The following is a 24425-nucleotide window of genomic DNA, read 5'->3' as shown; positions in this document are numbered from 1 at the left end:
TTATAAATAATAGCTGGGCATCTGGGGACATCTCATAGTCCATACTCACACTTTGCTGACATCCTCGGAATGTTTCCTTGTGCAAGAGTTGCCAGGAACCTAGAATTCCTTAAGAGGACAAGTAATCCCAGGAAGTAGCCACATAACTGAGAGGCAATACAAACTCCAGGCCAGCATCCTCAGAAGGACCAGTGAACTGCTTCCAGGGCCGACTCCCAACTCTCAGCCAAAAGAGGGCTTCTTTTTAAATGTCCAGTGAAACTAAAACATCTGGGATATTTTCTCTTACAAGAAAAGCATGGGCAGACTTTAATAACAACCACTTTCTACATTAGGCATCATGCAAACACTTTTAATATAGTATTTTTATTAGTTCTTTGAGAATTTCATGTTTGAATACAATGAATTTTGATCATATTCATCCCTTCTCCCCCCCCTCCTCTCCTCCCAAGTCTCCCTTCCTCCCATTCCCAATTTCATGTCTATGTCTGTGTCTGTATCTATTCCACAGAGTCTAATTTGTGCAGTCCATATATTCATGGAGGTGAGGCTGTCCTCTGGGTGATGATCAACCTACCAGAAGACATACCCTAGAAGAAAACTGACTCTCCCTTCCCTATGAATAGCTCCTCAGCTAGGGGTGGGGTGGAGGTCGAATGTCCACACGACAACATTGGCCAATTTGGTCTTGCTCAGGTCTCATGCAGGCAACCACAGATGCTATGAGTTCGTGAGTGCCCTGATGGTGTTATATTCAGAAGGCACCCTTTCGTCCTGCTCTTCTCTGGCCTCTGGCTCTTTCCATCTTTCTGCCTATCTTACACGATGGTCGCTGAGCCTTGGGGGAAAGGTGTGTAATTTAGATGTCCCAAAGTACACTAAGTCCCTGTACTTTGACCAGACGAGTGTCTGCATTAACCTCCAGCCACTATGTGACTCATTAAAGGAGTATTGTTCCCTTTACCAATGTCCCTTGTCCTCACTCCTGTCCTGTGTCTTGTCCCCTTGTTTTCAGACACAGACAACCCTCCTTCCTACCTTCGCACCTAAGCTCACCTCTGCCCTTCCCACATTCTCTAGGCGACTTGTCTTCTCCCACAGCCTCCAGGCCTCCCCACAGCCTCTCCTTAGAGAAATCCTCCCTTCATCAGACACAAAACCACCTCCTGCCCCAGTTCTTTCCCAAAGCACCAATCACACTGAGACCTCCCAGAGCGCTTTTAGTCCTGTTTCGTTTTCACCCAGCAGATGATCTGCCTGGGAAGACAAGGCTTCGTTTCACTTATGTGAAAAACCATATCTGTCCAAAGATAACGAATGGCAGGTAAACCTAGAAAAGATGCTGAGCATCAGTAGTCAGCAAGAGAGTTCCAATCAAAGCCACAATGAAATGCCCCACCAGGTATCGATAGCCTGATGGACCAGGAGGGATACAGAACCAAAGTGGAAACTAGAGAGTGTCAGTGAGAATGTGGAGGAACTCAACCCTGCTTGAGTGGCAGAGGGAGCGGGAGATGACGTAACACAACGTGGGTGTTCCTCAAAGAGCTCGACTCATGCTGTCTGGCTATGCAGCCTTAAATGCATATGCAGAAGAGCTGAGAGCAAGGTCCTGAAGAGATTTCTTTCCGTAAACTCTTGTTCAGAAAGTCATCCTGCACAGTTTCCAAAAAGTAGGGGCAGCCCCAGTGTTGACTGATCTGTAGAGTGGAGTGGTGTAGAGCGAGATAAATGCTGTTGCGAGGTGCCGAGGGTGAGAATCTACATGCAAGTGCTCCATGTGGGAAATTTTGAGAGTCTCCAGTCTGGACATTCTTAGGTGTGTGTGTGTTTGTGAGTGTGGGTGTGCGGGCATCCTTAGTTTTACTCCTTTTTACTTTTTTTTTCCTTATTAATACAGTATTTATTTGTCTTCCTGGGGAGGTACAGGAAAGGGAACACACAGGGCAGACAGGACACGAAAGGACTATGGGAGGTGAAAGTGGAGACAGCTGCTTCACATGGCGAAGAGGATGAAAAACGGCAAAAGAGCCCCATGGCCTCTGAGAGGGCAAAGCCCAGGATCACATAGGAGAAGAGCTGTTGCTTCAGAGAAGGGTTCCTGGCGTAACCAATGATGAGGCTCCCCAAAACAGTCCCAATCCCAGCCCCAGAGCCAGCCACCAAAACTGTAGCAGCTCCAGCCCCAGTGAACTTGGCAGCTGTGTCGATGTCTCTGGAGATGACGCTGGTTTGGAAGCTGTGGCTAGGGATGACTGAGGTCGGAGGGCGAGGGGCTGCCAAGCTGCCGAGGCCCTCATCTGTCCATGTCTGTGGTGGATTCAACTCCATTGCAGACAGGGGATGACTCAGCAGCTGAGAGGTGCTCCTGATCAAGGAGCGGGTAGAGATGAACTTGGAGTAGGCATACATTTTCAGGGGTGAGGGATCAAGTAGGAGAGCTGCTCCCAGGGTAGAGAAGACACATAGGGGCCTCCTTTTTGCTTTTTGAGAAAGGGTCTCACATTGAACTTGATGCTCACCAAGTAGACAAGGCTGGGTAACCAGCCAGCACCAGAGATCTGCCCTCCTCTACCTCCCCAGTGCTGGGATTACAAACTTGCATCATAACCAGGTTTTTTTTAGTGAGTTCTGGAGACTTAACTCAGGTCTTCATTCTTGTATGGTAAGTCCATCACCAACAGAGTCATCTCCTGACCCCACCAGGGTGTAAATCTGAAGTTTCTGCAGTTCAAAGCATTCAGAAACTTGGAGACACCCAGATGATTGTGTTAGGGTGATGTAGGAGGCATGGCACCTGCAATCATTTGAGTTCTCAAGCTCAGGACTGCACAGGCTACATAGTTTGCAGGGCCTGGCAGAGAAGGAAGAGGCAACGTTCCTTGTTAACAGGAAGTGATGCAAAGGAATTAGGTATGTCATTTGTCTCTGTCTTCTGAAGTCTCTTTTACCTGCCATTGTTGCTTCCTGTTTAATGTCACTGTCTCTTGAGTCCACGGATCCTCAAGGGAGCTGCCTGTGTCTATTATGAAATCACTGTGCTTTTGGTGGACACCAGTCACTGACTCTCCTGTCCATCAGTCACCTGAAAGAAGCACACAGACTCAGACAGGGGCAGCCTGTTTTCTAAGTTCTCAGCGGGGCAGGGACCCCTACTCAGGTCTGGGTGCACTGAATACTCGGTCAGGAGTAGGCAGTAGTCTTACCCTCCCACTGCAAAATGGCCCTCCATTTAGAATAGAGATGACATAACCCCTCATCTATGTGCATGCTAGGCCCCTTCTAGGAGTGGAAGATGACAGTAAACAAAGACCACCTGCGCGTGCACGCACACACACACACACACACACGCACACACACACACTGAAACAAGACATTGTCCAAGCAGAATGACACATGATCTGAGGTTGGGGGGGAGGTGGGCTGGGCAGTAGGTTAAGGGTCAAGAACCCACCCCAGCTGGGCAGGGATGTCCCAGGACCACAAGTGAGTAGAAAGCCCAGGTCCACTGTCCCTCCAGACAGTGCGCACAAAACACATTCAAACAAACCAAAACAAGCAGCCCAAAAGCATGATACCCCAAGCCTGGAGACCTTCTGAAACAGGGCCCCAAGAAACTACACTCACCACACCTCTCTGAAATTCAACCCACGTGGGGTTCATAAAACCCTGCTAATAATAATTGATACACATTCAGACTTTTCTGATGGCAGCAAGCCTAAACAGAATCCCCAGAGCAGGCTCCGTGTTTGTGCCCCACAGGCCCAGGAATTCTCCAGGCAGGGATCTCCGGGAAGCCCAGCCCACAGACCTACTTCCCTGCATAGTACTCCTTCTTAACCCACAGGGCGCCCTACCATGTAATGGTCCTGACTCCTACAACCTGACTGCAGCAGGAAAAGACAAGCGGCTCAAGCTCAGATCACAGGCTGGGGCAGTGCCCTGTGGTGTAGCTTCACACCAGGGTCATGACAGAAAGTCTCACCACCACCATACCACAGAGAGAGAGAGAGAGAGAGAGAGAGAGAGAGAGAGAGAGAGAGAGAGAGAGAGAGAGAGAGAGAGAGAGAGAGAGAGAGAGAGAGAGAGAACACTGCACTAAGGAGATATTTCATGAGGATATTGGCTGAGTTCCTGCTCCATTTAACATGGAGCAAAGACACCCGATGTTCAAGGAGACCCCCCTTCATCATCTTTACTTCCAAGGTCTCATGAACGCTTTTTGGGGCTCTCATCTTGCAAGCAGAAGAGGCTTGGTCCTATTTGACAAATAAGAAAGCTGGATTCAGGCAGACTAGGTAATTAGCCAATGTCACGACTATATAAGGATATCAAAAGCCCGTATGACCATCTCCCTGACAACACAGCATCCAGAATCCCAGTCACTCCCCAAGCATGTGAAGTGAGAGACGGAAGAGGCGAGGGCCAGCTGCCATGGAGACTATGCTCCCATCTTTGGTGAGAGGCAGTGTGTGCTGCAGGCCACCACACACTGGAGCTGGCTGCAAGGGCCCATCCTCTCAGACTATTTGTTGGGGTGGAGGGAGCTACAGGAGCCCCAGAAGTCCAGGGCAGTGACTGGCTGCAGTGTTTGGTGAAGCTGCTGAGAAGGAATTAGGTTGTTCCATTCTAGGGATCAAAGGGAGAGAAGGTGGCCCTCAGGCTGACTGTGGGTGGGGACCAGGCCTTGGCCTCCTCCTGGAAAGGGGGAGAACCAGCACTTCTCATGGGTGTGAGCTCTGCAGCCTGCAGGCTGCTCCCTGTGCTGCTCTGACTTAATGGCCATTTGTGGTTAATGCACACAGATGCCAGGATCTTTTCAGAATTATTCATTCCTCGCCACATTCCCCCAGGGACTGGCAAACGTTGTTTGGTTTGACTTTTAATAATGTACTTAGCTGTAAATGTTGTGAACCAAGCTTCAGCTACAGGGTGGGGAGCTTGGGAAGCGATTAGTGGGGTTTCTGACAGGGGGCCCAGAGGGCTTGTCTTAGGAAAGGATTTTAGCCCATTGTTGTGAGGATTCTTCCCTGTGCCGGGAGCGAGCTCAGATGGGAGGAACTCACCCCTCTCTCTCCCATCTGTCATCTCTGCAAGATGTTAGTTTGCCCAGCTAATGGCTGCTCACCTCAGGCCACTGGGCATTTGTTTTAAATTCTCCTCTTCAAACTTGCTCTGTAAAGCCTTATATAGAATATTCCAGATGTTCACTTTTGTGCCAATAAATGAATAATATTCAGTTCTAGAAATAGATTCAATGAAATATTCTAGATACCCATTCTTGTTCCAGTAAGACAATAGTATTCAGTGCATAAGTGATTACCTCTAAGAGATTCAACACACCTCTGAAAATAGAGCTGTCAAGTCAGACCTGGAGGCTTTTAGATTTTTCTTCAAGATACCTCTTCAGATCTAGTGACAGCATTTTTTTCTGTGTCACATGCCCTAGATTTCTAAAGACAATGGTATAAACAACAACTAGGGAAAAGGACTCCTTACCACTTTTCCATTCACATGAAGGGACAGTTTCTGTTTCTACTGGCTAAACTACATTGTCCACTAGAAGGTACACAATGTGTTGGGCTGCAAGAAGTGACTTTATTTGGCCTCATCTACCGAGGCAGAAGGCCTGTGATGCTCACCAAACAATACCACCCAGCCAATGAAGTTGCTCAGACCACAGGCCTGAGAGGTGGCATGTGAGCTATGGCCTCTGTGCTCTCACAGACACAAATCTCCAGCAATGACTACCTTTACCCATTCACTAGACAGTCCCCTCATGGACTTGGTATTGTCAGCCATGCAGCCAAACGTCTCACAGCCCAGAATGTAAGATATACTGGCTTTCTGCATTCCCAGCCAATTCTATTTTTGAGTATTTGAGGTCCAAATTTAAACCAGGTGGAAGTGTTGAGCATGCCCAGAGTACACTTGATGCTCTGGGCTCTTGAGGTCAACCTCACCCAGGTTGCTCCATTCACAACAAAGCACAAACTGTGACTGAGAGTCACTAGTGTAAATAACAGGATACCCCCCAAGTCGTGCCAGGTAGATAATAAGCTATGTGGGCAACAGAGGCACAAAACAAGGAAGCAACCATAGGAGAACAAGCTCAAGCCACCCTGCACAGGGCAGGTGGTACTCCTTTGCCAGGCCCTTGCACATAATGACCTCAGTTCCGTCATCATTGCCATCCTCACATCTTCACCATCCACAGTCACCACTGCCACACCTCTGCAATCCTCCTCCTCCTCCTCCTGTTCGTCATCGTCGTCACCATCACCCTCGTCATCGCTGTTACCATTATTACCACCACAATCATCACCTTCACCACCACCGTCACCACCACCTCCATTGTCTTCACCATCACCGTCACCACCACCTCCATTGTCTTCATCATCACTGTCACCACCACCTCCATTGTCTTCATCATCACTGTCACCACCACCTCCATTGTCTTCACCATCACCGTCACCACCACCTCCATTGTCTTCACCATCACCGTCACCACCCTCACTGACATTCCTTGCATCTCATGCCAATTTAGAAAACGCCAGGCTAAGGTCAACTAAACAAATGACAGCTCATTTAGATGGTAAGACAAATATCCATCTGTTGTTAGTGGGACTGCAAACTCATACAGACACTGTGGAAATCAGTGTGGCTATTCCTTAGGAATATGGGAATTGATCTACCTCAAAAACCTGCTACATCACTCTTGGTCATAAATCTAAAGGATGCTTCGTCCTGCCACAGAGACACTGGCTCAACCATGTTCATTTTGAATAGTCAGAAATTGGAAGCAACCTACATGTCCCTCAACAGAAGAATGGGTGAAGAAACCGTGATACATTTACACAATGGAGAAGTACTCATCTGTTGAAAAGATGATTTTGTGACATTTGCAGGCAAATGGATGGAACTAGAAAAAAATCATCCCAAATGGGGTATCCCAGACCCAGAAGGACAAATATGGCATGTATTTACTTATATGTGAGTAATAGCTATTAACTCAATGATAATCAAGTCACAATCCACAGAACCACTGTTGTTAGATATAGAGTAAGGGACTGGGGTGCAGATAGACCTCACTAGGGAAGGAAATAGAATATATGGATGGACAGGGCAGCTGGAATGGATTTTCTAATGGGGAGGAGGAGGGAGAAAGGTTGTGGGGGGAACATGGGGAGAGACAGCTGAAAGTAAAGGCCATTTGCGGTGTGGTACAGAAACCTAAAATATATACATCATATGAAGGTTATCTAAATAAAATCACCAAATAATGAGGAGACAGTGTCCCAACTGACCATCTTTTGCTACCAAACAAAGCTTCCAATAGTGGGATTAGGTTGCATCTAATTGAATTTTTGACAAAGGGGCCCCATGAGAATCCCCAAACAACACAGGTGTTGCCAAGACTATAGGTTAAGCTCCACAACCCGATGGCAAGGCCCCATTGCTGAAGACAACATCTAGACAATTCATTGAACGTGGAGATATTGAGGTAGTGCCCATACAGTCTTTATCCCTGTATTCCTTCACCTTTGGTTCAGAAAGGTGCTCTTCATGCTGTCAAAAGAGAAACATAAACAGCCACAAACCCTTCCTCTGCAATGGTGCACTGCCTGCAAGACGTGCTAGGGCAATGGTGGCACAAAGCTTGTGGAGTAACCAACCCATAACTGATTTGACCTAAGGCCCACTCCACGAGATGGAATCCATATACCTGACATCGCTTGGACATCCAAGAACCTGAGACTAGAAAGCCTAGGAGAAAAACCAAATAATACTGGTCTAAGATAAGAAATGTAGAGATAAAATGACTCCTAACAATATTCTGCTGTGCTCATAGATCAGTGCCTTGCTCAGCAATTATCAGTGAAACTTCCTTCTGCAGCAGACGGGAAGAAATATAGAGACTCAGAGCCAGGCATTACACAGAGATGAGAGACCTTGGAACACTCAGCCCTCAATGGGATGTCTTCATCAAATCCCTCTCCTCGGAGCTCAGGGAACCCCACAAAAGAGGAGGTGGAAAGAGGATACGAGGCAGAGGGCATGGTGGACACCAAGAACACAAGGCCTTCTTAATCAACATGAGCAAAGCTCGAATGAGCTCACAGAGACGGAGGCAGCATGCACAGAGCCTGCATGGGTCTGCACCAGGCCCTCTGTGTTTAAATTATGGCTCCAAGTTTAGTATTTTTATGGGACTCCTGAGTGTGAGGATGTCTCTGACTCTTGTGCCTTTTCTTGGGCTCTTTTCCTTCTGCTGGTTTGTCCTGCCCAACTCCGATGTGACAGTTTTTGTTTTATCTTATTATATTTGATTTTGTTGGATTTTTTAATGAATGAATGAAAGGGGGCTAGATAACAGGTTTTTAATGAATGAATGAAAGGGGGCTGGATAACAAGTTTGGCCTCTAATTCACAATCTTCCTTCATTCTCCAAAATGCTGAAATTATAAGTAAGCAGTGCCATCCTGGCCCTAACTGGTCTTTTAAGATTTATTTATTTCATTTTTTTAATATATGGGCATTTTGCCTGCCAAACTGGCCTTTTAAAGAGATCCTGCAGCATTTACAACACTTGTATGTTTGTCCTTTTTGTTCTGAAAGATAGTGAAAGAAATTCCAATTAAAGCATGTCTGTGACCTAGACTAAAAAACAAACAAACAAACACCATTCAATATCGTAATGTAACTGCATCCTTCTAAGACCCTGTGGGCAATTTGGCAAGGATATTTGTGATCTTTGACTGGAGGGACACTAAAACTCAGAGTGGTAAAAACACAGAACCTGCTGGTCTGAACTCCAGAGAGATGTTTTCCCAGCAGGAGACTTTGGGCCTAATGTTAGGGTGAACTAATGTTAGAATGTTAGACAGGAGATGAAGAGAGAAAGAAACGCGTGTGTGAGTGCATAGGGTGCTCTGGCGTGCTTCGATGCCCATGCGCCTTCTGAGTGACAACATTCCAAGGAGGGGCAGGGCTAAGAGTGTGACCCAGCAGAACTGGCCGCCTCTGCCTCACCGCTCCTTGTGAAATGCACACTATCCTGTGGCATCTTCTCCAAGCCCAGTCATGGTCTGCGTTTCCATAGAAGACAAACTTTTCTGTTTGTTTGGTTAGTTGGGTTGGTTTGGTTTTTTGGGACAGGGTTTCTCTGTGTAACAACCTTAGCTGTCCTGGAACTTGTTTGTAGACCAGGATGGCCTCGAACTCAGAGATCTGCCTTCCTCTGCCTCCAGAGTGCTGGGATCAAAGACGTGCGCCACTTCCACCCAGCCAGAAGTCAAACTCACAACACACATTCCTCAGCAGCCCCAACTTTCCTGCCCTAGTCACTCTGCTCCTGGGATGGCGGGAAGCCCCGCCCAGTTATCCTTTCATTATGAAATGCCTGAGCTCCTATTGTATCCTAAATGACTGTACAAACCCCTATCCAATAGAAGCCATCTCCACCATGGCGTGTCCCATTGTCACGCTGTCTGCATGCTGTGCGAGCTTCTGCTCTGTTTCTTTGTTTTATGAGTCAAGGACCGGCTCTCAGCCTGAGCTGTCCCCTCCATGGCCAGTGTCCTGGGAGCTGCCATAAACAACACAGTTGGGTCATAGAAATCATTGGCTGACACCCAGCATCGCTCTCATGGTAAGAGTTTACTGCCCTTTACACCAGGGCCAAAGCCCCAGGTACCTGGGCTCAGGCAGCCCCTGAGGAGTCCCAGAGGTTATTCTGAGCTCTGGCAGGGAGCAGGAGCTGCAGTAAGATGGGCCAGTGTATACCAGTGTGTACTCCGGGAGGCTGTACAGGTGGACATAGGTAAAGAGAAATCAAATCCAGGCAACTGCAGCTCAGACTCTGTCTCTTCTTGATTAGAAAGAAGACACAGGGAGAACTTTCATCTTTGTGCATCTCTGCAGCTCTAGAAGCAAGCCCAGCCTTGGTGTTTAACACTGTTCTAGGGAATAAAAGTGAATGAGAGGGAGAAACCATTTGGGATGTCATGAAGGAAAATCAATCCATCAATTAATCATTCTATTGGGCCCTGCATCATGCAAGCTCCTGAAGATCACTCAGGAATAGGAAGCATGACTCATTAATCCAGGCATCTCCTCAGCAAGCAATTCACTGAGGGGTATTTCTGTGCCAAAGGCTCCCTTGGGTTGCTGCTAGGGTTCACAAAGATAGACAGATCTGGATATCTGGATGGGCAATCCTGCAACACAAAGCAGGATGGAGTCCAGCCGCATACAGGGCAGAGCAGGTCCCAAGGGCCAGGCTGCGATCAGTTCAGAAGAGCAGCAATTGGGGCAGGCAGGAGAGATCAACAAAGGCCCAGGGAGACTGAGGGCCCTGTCTTCCACATGGCCAAGGAGCGGGAGCAGGTGGAACCATGTGAAATGGCCCACAGCCCCCAGGCATCTGGGAAGGACAAAGAGTGAGGACCCCCTGTGATTTTCTGGGAACAAACGTTGGGAAATCACAGGACATGATGCGATATGAGTGTGTGATGTCTCAGCTGCAGACCTGATGGCAGATGAATCCTGTAAAAGACCGGATACTATTTCTGCCCCTCTGTGGGCTGCAGTCTGTCAAACCTATGTCATCCTGTTGTCAGTCCAGGAAAGCATAATGCAGGGAGCGGTGAGCAGGACTGCGTCCCAATAAAACTTTATTGATGGACGTGACATTGGAATCCAGGGAGTTCTCATAAGTCACAAAATGCTATTCTGATTTTTCTTCTGACCATCAGAAGGTAAAGAGATGCATTCATTCCTACCTGTAAGCCATATGATAATGGGCAGTCATCTATGGACAGAATTTGATGGCCATTGGAATATATTGGTTCTCAGACACTGTTAAAAGTCTGGCATAGTCCATCTCAGGTGGAACCTGAGAATTTGTGTTTCTAAGCTCTCAGGTACTGATAGCCAGACTAATTCAGATTGTGTGTGGGCGGCGGGGGGGGGGGGGGAGTGTGATATGTGTGTGCGTTTGGTGTGGTGTTAGGAGGGGCATGTGGTGTGTGTGTGTGTGTGTGTGTGTGTGTACATGTAGAGGCCAGAGAAGAATCCCAGCTGTCATTCCTTGGGCACTACCCACCCTTCAAAAATTTGAAACAGCAGTTCTCACTGGTCTGGAGCTTGCTAAGTAGTCTAGGCTGGCTGAGCAGCAAACTTCAGGAATCCACCTGTCTCCACTTCCCCAGAGCTGGGATTACAAGTATGGCCCAATGCCCCTTGATTTTTTAAAAAACTTAGGTTCTGGAACTCAAGCTCAGGTCCTCCTGCTTGCTAGGAAAGCACCTTCCTGACTGAGCCATATCCCTAACCCCACAGGACATTTCTGAGAGTGGCTGATGTCTTGAAAGCCCAGCAGAACTGTTTGAGAAATCTAGTAGTGTTATCATGTTCTGCTATGGTTGGAGTTCAGAACATGTCAGAGGGGGTCACTGAGGTTTGGGCTCCTGATGGGAATCACAGGAGATGAGATCCCCACAGGGATGTGGTGGTGGCCCAGACCAGGAGATGAGATCCCCACAGGGATGTGGTGGTGGCCCAGACCACAGTGAGTAGAACTGAAGTTTTCCACAGTATTCACACTTCCAAGCAGGTGTTGCCAAATGAATGCATGTTTCCTGGTTTTCCAGTTTCCAGTAAACCCAGTGTGGGGTCTTCTTTCCTATGGGTGGTGCTGGGCTGAGTGCCTTAACATCCTCCCCCCTTCACAGTAAATGCAAGAGAATACACACTGTCAATCATCTGGGGCAGCCGGCTGTGCACATCCCTCAGGCAATGATGTGGAGAGGGGAGGGTCCTGCTAAGGACTGGGGAGGCTCTAAGCCTCAGCATGCAGTGGAAGTGGAATCTGCTCAGTCATGCTTGGATTTGGAAATATGACAGATGGCAAATGGGGCCCGACAGTCAGACTGGAGGCCCTGTGTGCTCACCCCATGTATTCGTGTGGTGTGGTGTGGTGTGTGTGTGTGTGTGTGTGTGTAGAAGCCTAAACTTCTTGTGTGCATGTACACAGATGGAGACCAGAGATGGACTTCTGGGGTCTCCCTCTATTACCCTCCACTAATGTTTTGAGACAGTTTCTCGGTGAACCTGGTGTTTGATTCATCAGCTAGACTGACTGGCCACTGAGCACCTGAGACTGGCCTCTTTTTGTCCTCAGAGTGCTATGGTTCCTGATGCACACTGGCATTCCATCCACTCCATCTGGCTTTTACATGGATTTGAACTCAGGTCCTCATGCTTGCATGTCAAACACTTTACATACCAAGCCATCTCCCCAGTCCCTTTGTCTTGTCTTGATAATAGCAGCCAGAGTGTCTAATTCATCTCAATATACTTAATTACGTACTAATAATCAAGACATGAGACTAAGCAAGTATTTGAAATGGCTTAGAAACCAGCTTGTTGCTATGTAGAAAACATGCCCAAGTAATGCTTTTGTATTTTGAAATAATAGGAATAATAAATGTTTGCTGTAGAATATTACAGATACAAACCAGCTCATCTCCAGCTCCCCTGTGGCTTTGGATTCTGCTTCTGGACCCAGTCTTGCTGTGAGGAGTCCGTTTGTACTTCCAAACCCATCTCACCTCCTGTGGAGCCCACTGATGATAGCTCCTACACGGCCTCCCATGATCAGCTCATGTCACCATCAGGTGACAGCCTAGTCTTTCACCTCCTAATGGCCTAGGTCCCTGGAGCACACTTCTTGTCTTCTTGAAGAACAGATCTTGTCCTGATCTCTTGGGGGTATAGTTTCTTCCAGCACCCACTCCTTAAGAAGCATCGGGAAAAACAGGCTTCCTTTACCACGACCACCCTGTCAGAGAGATGTCAAGGTCAGAGTCTGCTTTTCAGGTCTGACCCATCTACTGCACCAGGGGTTTCTTGAAGGAGGCCTTGCTGAATTTTCACAGTTCCAAGTTCATGTCCTACTGACAATTCTCCTTCCTCATTTGCATAGACCTTGTCACCAGGGAGGGATGTGCGCCTATAAGGAGCTTCCTCTCACAATGCAACTATCCCTAGAGAGCCACACCCTTGACTCTGTAGAGTTACTGTATTCAAGCTCACACTCTCCAGGGACCAGCTCTGATGAGGCAGAAGGGAAACCTCTTGTAAAGCACAGATTCTTAAACTGTAGGTCATGACCTCATATGGGGTCATGAAAGTAGACATGAGATCATGTAAGATGTGGCTAGCAAAAAGGTTTCTAAATATCCGGTGACCAAACATTAAATCACACTCCAACAGGAGTCCATGGGGAACTAGATGGAAGGTGAGTGCAACCTCCTTGGCCACACCCTGTTTCAGAGTTTCTGTGGGTATTGTATTGACAATAGATCATCATCATCATTAGAACAACCTGGAAAAAAGTCACTGTGATATGCCCCTTTGAACAGGGCTTAGGCTCAAAGCGTGTCTGCTGAGAGCCCCTCACTGTGCCAGGAGTCCTTAGTGTCTGCCTCTGCCTCCCTCTATCTCTATCTCTGTGTCTCCATCATCTCTTTCCCTTGGGTGAGTCTTTGTGAGTCTGTCTTCCCTCCATGAATCTGCCTTCGTGTCTCTATTTTTGTCTCTATCCTGTTTCCTCTTTCTGTGTGTCTCTGTCTCTGGGACTCTCTTTCTCCCTTTATAGCATTTTTAGGAGCTGGAGAGATGGCTCAGCAGTTAAGAGCACTTGCTGCTCTTCCAGAGGTCCCGACTTTGATTCCCAGCAACCATATGGCAGCTCAGAGTGGTCTATATCTCCAGTTCCAGGGGATAGGATAACCTCTTCTGGCCTCTGTGGGCACCGAGCCCACAGGGTACACAGACATGCACATACAAACAGACAAAACATTCATATATATTATATATGTTTATTTGAGGGGGAGAGAGGGTCACACATGTCTTGGATCACAAGAGGAAATCAAAGTACCGGAGACTGTGTTGGTTCTCTCCTTCTACTGTGTAGGGTCAGGGAAACGAACTGAGGTCATCAGGCTTGGAGGGCAATAGCCTATAGCTTCTGAGTCACCTTGCCAACCCTGTCTCTGACTCTTTGTTTCCCTCTCCCTTCTCTCTGTCTCTGCTCCTGCTCTTCCATCCCTCCCCATACACAGGCTCAGCGTCTCCTTTCCTGGCTGCTGACCAGAACATCACTCAGAGGCTGCATGCTGTCCAAAGGGGAGGAAGTTCTTTACCAGGCTCCCTGTTGCCAGGACAACTGTTTCCTTGCTAGCCAAAACATTCACTTAGCACTCTCCCTTGCATGGATTTGCTGGTCAGATTTTTTTCCTGCAGTGACATCTAGTGTCCAAACACTATAGAAAAAAAATTCAATGACTTCATGGCTGGCCTAGAGGACACTGTCACAGCAGGTGTGTGCAACCCCAACTATGAGCTCACTGTTCCATTTATAGACCCTGCACAGCCCCTCTGAGCCCTTAGGGACCCCATCAGCTATGCTTAAAGGTGTTCAGTGTCAGCTTCAGACACTTGCTTCCCATCACCACTCTTGTAACGGCCCTACTCCCAAATCCTTGATGGTTGCTTCTTCATTGTCTGTGCTTACAGGACTCTGTCACTTGTCCCAGGTGAGAGGTCGCCTCTTCCTGACATCAGCAGTAATCCTAACCTCCTCTTGCCTGTCACACATTCTTATAGGGGTGATGCTGATGGATCCAAAGGTGCCCTTGAGGGCGCTGCACAAACTCTATTTCCTCTATTTCTGTGTTTCTACATGTCTCCTTTCTCTCTCTCTCTCTCGCTGCACAAACTCTATTTCCTCTATTTCTGTGTTTCTACATGTCTCCTTTCTCTCTCTCTCTCTCTCTCTCTCTCTCTCTCTCTCCCCCTCCCCGTGGTGTGTGTGTGTGTGTGTGTGTGTGTGTGTGTGTGTGTGTGTGTGTGTGTGCATGTTTGTGTATGTACTGGACTGGTGATATTAGGGTAGTAAATGTGTTTCCTCCCTTGGGAAGAAGCTTTGCCGTGGGAAGCCTCCCACAGCTGAGTCTGATTGGCTTAGGACACCCAGGCATCAGGCAGGGACACGGAGCACCCAGAGTGTGAGCTTCATGTCCTGCAGAAGCTGAGGGAGGCTTGTTCCTCATGAGGCTTCCCAGGGAGCTCTGCCGAACACACAGGACCGTGGACTCAATTTTGGCTATTGCTAAATTTGCAAATTGCACTAAATGAGACTCAAATTGTTTGCTTGCTGTAACCCAGAGCTGGATTTGGATGTTAAAGCAGCAGCCAGGCATCTCTGGGCTCTTGAATCAGAAGTTTAACTAGAAGTGGTCATGACACGCACAGCCACTTTAGGATGGACTCAGCAGCTCCTCCTCAGTCAGGGAATGCTTATCATGACCTCACACGTGCTCAGCCCCATGATTAGGGATACCGGCATTGTTTCTTCTTGCAAATGGCAGAGGAGTCGCTGTACCCCAGAGACTTGAAAACAGATTGTCTGTACATTGGAATCCTTGGTTCACTGGTGGGACACACTCAGTGCATGCATTTCCGTGAGCCATTCATTCTGGAACACTCCAGAGGACTCCGGAACCTGAGGCTCCCCAGGAGCTGAGCAGAATTAAAGTATGGGTTTGGGGCATCATGAAGAGAATTTGATACTCAGTCCCCTCAGTACAAGGAAATAGAGGACCTGCCTGATGTGAAGTTCCACCTGCCTAAACCCCTGGCTTTGGCTCACCACAGAGAGCCCAGTCAGGGGTGTCTGACATGCTACAGTGCACACGGACTTGTTCTATTTTTAGGAATTTTCCCACAATGCTTTCTTTATAAACACAACCACTGTTAAATACTATTACGTATACACTCAGAAATAAAGTCTGTAAAAACAAAAAAGAGTAATAAATACCAAACCACACCACTTCCTGCTGGTTCTTCTATTTCCAATGCTCTCTAGGCTGTTTCCACCCACGGTGCCTGTGGAGTCCTCTCACTGTGGACACTGGCTTTCCCTCAGAGCCCTCCCCTCAACAAGATTACAGTGACTTCTTGGAAGTCGGGTAGGAGCCATAGAGACAGAGACGGGCAGATGTTGATCAGAAACACTCCAGCGCACACACACACACAAGATGTTGATTCATTTACATTTGTTTGCCAGCAAACTGGTTTTGACTGCACAAAAGGAAATGGGAAAGACAAATGAAATAGCTGGCTGCTGCAACCCAGGCAGGCAAGAAGATGCAGAAGACAGAAGCAGCAGCAGTGTGTGCAGCAGCGCGTGGGAGCGCACACACACACACACACACACACACACACACACACACACACACACGCATGCACACATGCAAGCACACACTCACACAGGCACACACTTTACTTTCGATGGGGACTGCTCTTAAGTGGCTGCTGGCACAGGCTACCTCTTCTGTTTTTTTTTCACATGCACCCACAAGCAACTAGCTCCACACCTGCCATTCCTGGCCACAGAGAATAGGCATAGGGACAGCTGATGAGAAGTAGTCATCACAGAAGGTTCTTCCTTCCCCAAATTCTCAACCCATCTGCAAGGAGCTGGGACTGGAAGATGCTCCACCTGGCACTAGGGATTTAGGTTTGCAGTATCAAAAGCCCAGAAGGTGGCAGGAGCTTCTTCAGGATGGAGATACATCCCCGTCTGCCCCAGGGAAGGTGAGACTTGGGTCTGGAGACAAGCCTGAACACTGAGCAAGAGCCAATTTTAGCAGCTAATGGCAGCAAGTTATTCTGGAAAGAAAGTAGCAGCAGACGCTCTCTTTGGGAGTGAAAGCAGGCCAGGCTTTGAGCTTGTGGTATGAATCCAACCCTGAGTTCTCACATCTCAGCAGACCAGGGTAGAGACACCAGCAGGCCTTCTTCACACGGAGTCTGTAGGATGCACTCAAATGAAGGCTGTGAGCTACTTCTGACTTCTAGGGCCTGCAGGTCCCCACTCATGGGCCCTGTCTTCCAAGCCAGCCCTGACTCCTAACTCTAACCCCGAGTCTTTTTTGCACCTTTAGTCTCCCCTGTATTTTCTTTCTTAACTGCCCTGTTCTTACACTAAGCCCATCTGGATTGCCCAGAATAATTTCCTATCCGGAATCTTAAGCATCTCTTTGGCCATGCAAAGTAGCACATTGGCAGGCTATGGGGATTGGAGCCTGAATGTCTTGGGTTGGGGGGCGGGAGTCATTGCTTAGCCCACCCCCAATTCCAGATAAGGCCCTCTGAATGCAATGGGCAATTGAGGGGGGAGAGACTAAGTGGAGTTAGCGGCTGGTAGCCAGCAATGGAACTTATTTCAGCCCTCACAGGCTTCACCCATGATGAATACCATGTGAAGAATGAGGGGTGTTAAGAAAAACCTTCCCCATGATGGTGCCTGGGAAGGTTCTGTTTGGAAAGGGAAGCTCTTCAGAAATATAATTTTTCCAGCTTGGAAATTATGCATAAATTTAGCTGCAAATTAAAAAATTTTCAACAGCAGCATTCCAGTCTTAGCTATTATTCATTAACATAGCAAAGTTAGCCACGCAAGAGGGCAAATAAACAAACATAAGCAATTAAACATTAGGCTCATTATTCTTTCAAACTCGGGCGTGAATGGGTTCATGTGCTTCACCCCCATGTACAGTTACAAGCACAGGCAGAGCCGGCACGGGAAATACTAGAAGATTCGAACAGAAAATGGGCACACACTGAAAGGAAAAGTTATTGGCTCGGGACCCCCAAGGCCAAGTTCTTGGCACAAAAGAGATTATTTGCCCCAGAGGGACAGAGGACAGGGAATAAGAGACAAAGACAGGAGATCTATCTTCTCCTGGGAGGACAAGGGAGAAGGGGACGGGAACAAGGGAGAGGGGCAGGGATATTTGTCCCAGGAGGACAGAGAAGCTGCGTCTGGATAGAGGAGGGGCCGAGGTGGCACTTAGGAAAATGGCAACTTATGAAGGCTTAAGGGGAAACCCTGTGCTGGGATGAGGTGTTCAATCTTAATTGGGCATGTTAATTAGTGAGCCAAAGGGGCCTTTGATTGCTGGACTTCAACACTGGCATAGCTTGACCCTGGTAGTCAGCCTCAGGAGGTGGACGCGCCAAATAAGGGAATAGACCTTAGGGACTGGCTATAGGAATGCCATCTAATGGTTTTTAGAGGGAATTGGGGAGAAGGGCAAGAATTGGGGAGCAGAGCCACACGCTTGAGGGGGCTAATGTCCTTTCACATAAGTGTTAAGGTGGAGGTTCCACCCAAGCCCCCCCCCAGCTCTCTCCAAACCTTGCTGCATCTCAGAAAGCCCACCAAATGACAGCCCCTCCCGTAGAGATGCTCAAGACCACTCCCACGGAGTATTTAAACTGCCCCCCAGAGAACAGACTCGTGATTTTTCCTGTCTCCCTTTCCTGTCTCCTGTCTGGGGGGAGGGGTGCTGGAAGGCCATCTAGGAGAGTTGTATCCATTAAACGTGGGCTTTTTGTAATTCGGTTTCATTTGGTCTGATTTGGATTGCTGTATCAGTGGAGAGGCTTATCGGGGTATAGAAACACTGAGGGTGCTAAGGAGACGGCTCAGGGGAGAAACATGCTTGCTGTGCAGTGTGGAGACCTGACAGAGTTCGAATCCCTAGCACCCATGTAAAAAAGTCAGGTATAGTTGCATACACCTGTAACCCAAATACTGGGGAGTAGGGACAGGCAGTTCTGAGAACTCTCTGGACAGCCAGGCTAGCCAAAGCAGAAAGCCTCCAGTTTAGTGAGAGACCCTGCGTCAAGACAATGAGGCAGAGAGTGCCAGAGGAAAATGCCCAGTGTTCTACTCTGTATTTGTGATTCCAGGGAGGATAAGAGTCTATCGTGCCAGGCAATCATGGTGGCTGGCAGCAGGAACAGGAAGCTGAGAGCTCACATCTTGAACCTCAAGCATGAAACAGAGAGAGTGAACTAAAAGTTGGCAAGGGTTTTGTAGGGAGACACTGTAGCCCCGCCTCCTAGTAGCTCGGACAGGTGTGCCGGGACATGCCAGGACATGCCAGGACATGCCCGTGAGGGCGTGGTGAGGGGAATTCTAAGGTACTGGGCCCCTACCTCTGTCCCAGGGCATTAGGAAGTTGGGAGTCTCTAGGGTTCATGACACTCACGGGTGAGTTGCAGGACTCTAATGCCCTCCCTGAGGATAGAGGGGCAGCAAGTGATGGGTGGCAGCAAGTGATGGGTGGCAGAAGAGACTTTTCTGTGGAGCTGCCTACAACTTGTGCAGGGAGCTCCTGTGATGCAGCTCTCGTGTGTTTCCACCTGTGCTGGGGTGGCCTTTTCAGTCGAGCAGCTGTGTCTGAAACCCCCATAATCCTGTGAGCGACTCCAATAAATTCACTGGTCTACCAGGTGAGGGTCTTCTGTCTGTCTTCAGTGCCCTATCTGGGGTGACCAGACCTTTTCCCATGTCTCTCCAGAAGTCACACAACAGTCCCCAACACAAACATGCCCGCATATCTCCACTGAGAACTCTGACCACCCATCCTGAGACTCTTACCCCTTTATTGACCTACCTCAGGCTTCCACCAAACAGAAAGAGAAAGCAAGATGGCACAGAAGAGGAAGAATCATTCTGTTAGAATCACCATGAAAGCAATAAGGAGCTCTTTTTACTTGGGGCTATTGAAGAAGTAGACAATAGATGAGGAAATATTGTTGGGTGTATGGAATCTCATTTCCAAAGCACGCAGCACCCCCCCCCCCCCCGAGCCCGTGGTATTCAGGTCCCCACCATGTTTGCAGGAGTTGGTTGCAGCCCTCACTTCTTTCCCTGGAACAGAAAAGCAAAGGGTGCATCCTCTCTAGCCGCTATGCCTGGCAAACAATGGTGTCCTTCAGCTGTATTTGGTTCTATTCCGAGCCAGTTGATGACCTCATTAAGGCATCTGAGTCTTCCTTGACATAAAAGATTAATGGCAAAGCCCACAAGGAGCAGTATTGTCTTGCCAGCTTTGTTCAAACTGGTGGTTCAAACCCGGTCCTTCACAACATTGCCCCAGAGGTAACAAAGACCCCTTGTGAGGTGACATGCCTTCCTTTCCTAAGAGAGGCTCCACACCAGGACTGCGAGCTTGCCCTGTCAATGTCCCTGGTTGTGCTAGCTCCAGGTTCCTCCTCACTAGCCCCAGGGCCACATGTGGTAAAGCCAAGGGGAGACAAACACATCTGAGCCCTGGCAGAGGATATGCAATGTGTCAAATCCTAGGAGGTTTGCTGAGAGAGCCAAAGCTGCTGGATCTTGGATCAGCGATGACTGGCCACCGAGCAGCACTCTGTCATGGGCCTCCTGGTCTCTGCTCTAAGTGGAAGGAGAAGAGTCCATGTGGGATGATGCAGAGATGTCACACTCCAAGACTGGTTCTAATCAGTCAGTTATGTTTCCTGGAACAGCCCCCTCTCCCCATCCTATGGAGTCCATGGGTCTTGAGGCTGTCATCAGCAATTGTTTGAAGTCTGGAGAGCTGAGGGCCTCTGTGGTAGCTTCTCCATATGACAGCTAGCCAGATTCTCTGAGTGAGCAATGACTTCTACAGGCCATCAGACTCTCTGGCCCTCGATCTGCATCCATGTTCATCTTGTTAAGCTAATTCAGGAGGGCATGGTGCCTCTTGGGGATAAATTTGGCAATGAAGAAGTCTCTTTGTTGTGAAACTCAGGTTTTCACACCCCAGGCTGTCCAACAGAATACTCTAGACTCTAGATTCTAGAGTGATGGGAAAACTCTGAAGCATTAATCTAATTAATCATAATCAATAAAAAACCAGGAGTCAGATATTAGGGTAAAAGCCTGGAAGACCAGAGAACTGGGAGCAACTGTCAGTTGTTTCTTACCTGTCTCCTTTCTCTGGCCAAAAAGGGCTGAGATCCTCTCTCCACCCAGTCTTATCACTTCCTGTCTCTCTGTCTACAGTCCTCCAAACCTCTATGGTTAACTAGTGGCTAGCTCTGCCCTCTGACTCCAAGCAAGCTTTATTTGTCAGAACACAAACAAAATAGCACACCACAAAACTCTGTATCTCATACTCAGTAGCCACCAGCCCCATGAGGCCCTAGAACACAGGAAATGTGACCATTAAAATAGAAAAACTGAAATTTAATTTTTCTTTAATTTTGATTGGTTTAAAAATGAACTATCCCATTAGTGGTTTTCTCTGAAGTTTAACTGGAACTTGCCACAGGGCCCAGTAATCCTATTCCTGGTATTTATCCATGAGAAATTGGGATGTTGAGACACAGAGAAATGTTCTTGGCAACTTTATTCCAACAGCCAGCAAAGGAACATCACAGCATCGTGTGTCTACTGGAGTACACAGAAAAAAGGTTGGTCTAGCCACAGAGCCCATGAACATTTCCCAGAGGAGAAAAAAAAAATGTGCTGGGGATACCCACAGCATCGTACTGAGAATGGAGCTCAGCCTCATAACTGTAAACTTCCATTTTTCTAGAAAATACAAAATGGCAGTGATAGAAAGTGGATCAATAGTTGGTAAAAGTAGACTGTGGAGACAGCTAACTCAAAAATACCAGGGGCTATCAGAACAGTGGAATAATCTTCTTCTTCTTCTTCTTCTTCTTCTTCTTCTTCTTCTTCTTCTTCTTCTTCTTCTTCTTCTTCTCCTTCTCCTTCTCCTCCTCCTCCTCCTCCTCCTCCTCCTCCTCCTCCTCCTCCCCCTCCTCCTCCTCCTCCTCCTCCTCCTTTCCTTCCTCTTCCTTCTTCATCTTCTTTTAGATAGCCTCTTGTAGCCCAGGCTGACCTTGATCTTTCTGCCTCCACCTTCCAGATGCTGGAATTAGAGGTTCTAGTCACCACACCCATTGAAATACTCTGGGTACAGAAGGTGTTGATGGGCATGGGACTGAGGGCTGCTGTCACAAAGATCTGTAGACTGCACACTCAAAGTCAGGGATGCTCATTCTATGTTAAGTTATAGTCTTATAAAGAAGGTACAGAAGCTTTCTTTCCATGGCTTTGTACAGGAACAGTATATGATCTATTAGATTCTGACTTCTTTCTTTACCAACTTGGGTGACACAGGAAACAATAATAGCTATGTTATAAGAGGCACCACCACCCTGACTGGAGAACTGAGCCTCCAGGCTGGTGGGTCCATGATTTTAAAGACTACAGACTGTTTTCCAACCAACAACTCAATACTTAGAGTTGTAGCTCTGTATCTTTCGATGATGTCCAAGTAGAGACCAAACATCAGCTGCTTCCATTTTTAATTCCTGCCCACACAGACCCTACACTGGGCACAGATGAAAGCTCTATGGGAATTAGTCAGCCTCTAACTAGCCACGGAGCAGAGCTGGTGCCATCTTAGTTGAATGTATCAAGGTTCCCAGCAACATCCTGAGGTCAGACATCTCTCATTAACTGGAGAAGCCTCACTTTGAGAGGGAGCACCGAGTCTCTACACAGCCAGGAAAGTATACTATTAGGGGGAGGGACAATGAGAACATGGGATGTTGACTTTGTGATGGCTGGAGCCCCAGCACTTCCGTCAGAAGTCTATGGCTCCACTCTCCCAGTTCAGGTCACCAGGCCTGTGTGGCATTTCACATCACCAAATGTGAGTCCCACTCTCAGACACTATCAGATAGAATCCAATGGGAGAAGGAGAAGTCTTCATGTCTGCAGTTATTTCCTCCTCTGAAGCCTTTTCCTGACAAGAAGGGTATCTGATGGGGAATGTCCTTCTGTGTAGATGTTTATCTTATTGGTTGTTGAATAAAGCACTGTTGGCCAATAGGAGAACAAGATAGGTGGGACTAGAAGTCAAGGAGAATTCTGGGAAATGTAGGAAAGAGAAGTCTGGTGATCCAGGCAGGAAGTGACATAGCAGGCAGATTCAGAATTTAAGCAAGGATAAGCAGGAAGTCGTTCTCTTGCTCTCTTTCTCTCTTCTCTACGGAGCTGCCATGTGATCCCAGGAAAAGGACACCAGTGGAAGGCATCCTCAATGAGTCTTATAAAATATATAGATTTATGATAATTAAGACTGAGCTAGCATATAAGAAATCCTAGTCAATTGGCCAGCAGCACTGTAAACTAATATAAGACTCTGTGTGTTATTTCAGGCTCCCACGTGGCAGTGGGCAGAACTTGGGTGGCTGGCAGAAAGATTTATCATCACAGGTATCCATGTCAAAGTTACCCCAGCCAGCATGAAGGACTGTTGTAGAATATTAGTTTAAAATCTTTATGCTGTGGAACATTTGTTTAATGATGCAAAGATGTGTTGCATTCTTTTATGTTGAATTTGTTTGACCTATGAAGCTGTGTAACTTTGCCTGTCTAAACATGCAATTGGTCTATTAAAGAGCTGAACAGCCAATAACAAGGCATGAGAAAGGATAATGAAGCTGACAGGCAGAGAGAATAAATGGGAGGAGAAATCTGGGAAGAGGCTGAAGACTGGAGAAAAGGAGGAGGGAGCCGCACAGCAAGCCAGGGCCTAAGAAGAAAATAAAGGCATATAGAATAGAGAAAGATAAGCGCCCAGAGGCAAAAGGTAGACAGAATAATCTAACTTAAGAAAACTTGACTACAAATAAGCCAAGCTAAGGCTGGGCACTCATAAGAAAGAATAAGACTCCATGCGATTTATTTAAGAGCTGGGTGACGGGCCCCCAAAGAGTAAAGAGAAGAAACCTACAGCAAATGAACTCATGGAACCAAGGGCTGCTGAAATGTGTGGAAAGTCACAGAATCAAACACACGCATTTGAGGCTGTTCCTTCCCACTAAAATATAGTATAGGGTTTTGTGAGAACCAAAGTAAGTCCCAGAGGCTATTGTTTATGTTTTGCTCCCCTAAACAAGTTTGTTTGACCCATCGGGTGTGCTTGATCACGTGTGTGTTAGCAGGAGGTACGTGAGCAGGAAATACACCAGGATGTATGCTTGGGAAATGCAGTGAATCGTAGGTTTTGCTTTTTTAAGCTGCTGCAAAATGTGGTTTGTGGCCTTCTCCTAGGAACCCAGAGATGGACCTGTATTTAATCAAAGCTTGTTTCAAATGTGGCTTTAAATTGTGGTAATGGTCTTATTCTTGACTGGTGGGATTAACATTTGGCTTTCACTTTTCTTTTAGTCACTCTTTGCTTATAAATCTCCAGAGCAAACAGAATAGAAGATAAGACAATATTTTTTTTAAGGTGTGCAAGCTGAAGAGTAACTGGACAGATACGCAGATGCATGTGAACCAGCCAAAAAGGCAACAGACTCATGAATGCAAGAAAAATAGAGTGTCTTTGGAATTTGATCAGACAGCCAGGGGGCCACTGAAACCCACTATGTAGCCAGGCCAACCCCAGACTTGCAATCCTCCTGCCTCGGCTTCTTAACTGCTGGATTATAGGCATGTGCTACCACACCTAGCTTTTACATTCAGTCTT

The 24425-nt window shown here is 47.5% G+C and overlaps 1 protein-coding gene across 1 annotated transcript; it reads right to left on the bottom strand.

Annotated features, from left to right (window-relative positions):
- Window positions 1–1863: 1863 nt before the first annotated feature.
- Window positions 1864–2467, bottom strand: LOC100754287 (ATP synthase F(0) complex subunit C2, mitochondrial-like). The gene is given in 2 exon segments (XM_035438855.1): window positions 1864–2431; window positions 2433–2467. Coding segments are annotated over 2 exon segments (603 nt in total).
- Window positions 2468–24425: the final 21958 nt, after the last annotated feature.

This window comes from Cricetulus griseus, chromosome 2 (genome assembly GCF_003668045.3).
Source record: "Cricetulus griseus strain 17A/GY chromosome 2, alternate assembly CriGri-PICRH-1.0, whole genome shotgun sequence".
Taxonomy (NCBI): Eukaryota; Metazoa; Chordata; class Mammalia; order Rodentia; family Cricetidae; genus Cricetulus; species Cricetulus griseus.
Note: the sequence above shows the minus strand (reverse complement) of the source record. Positions and strands in the feature narration are given on the sequence as shown.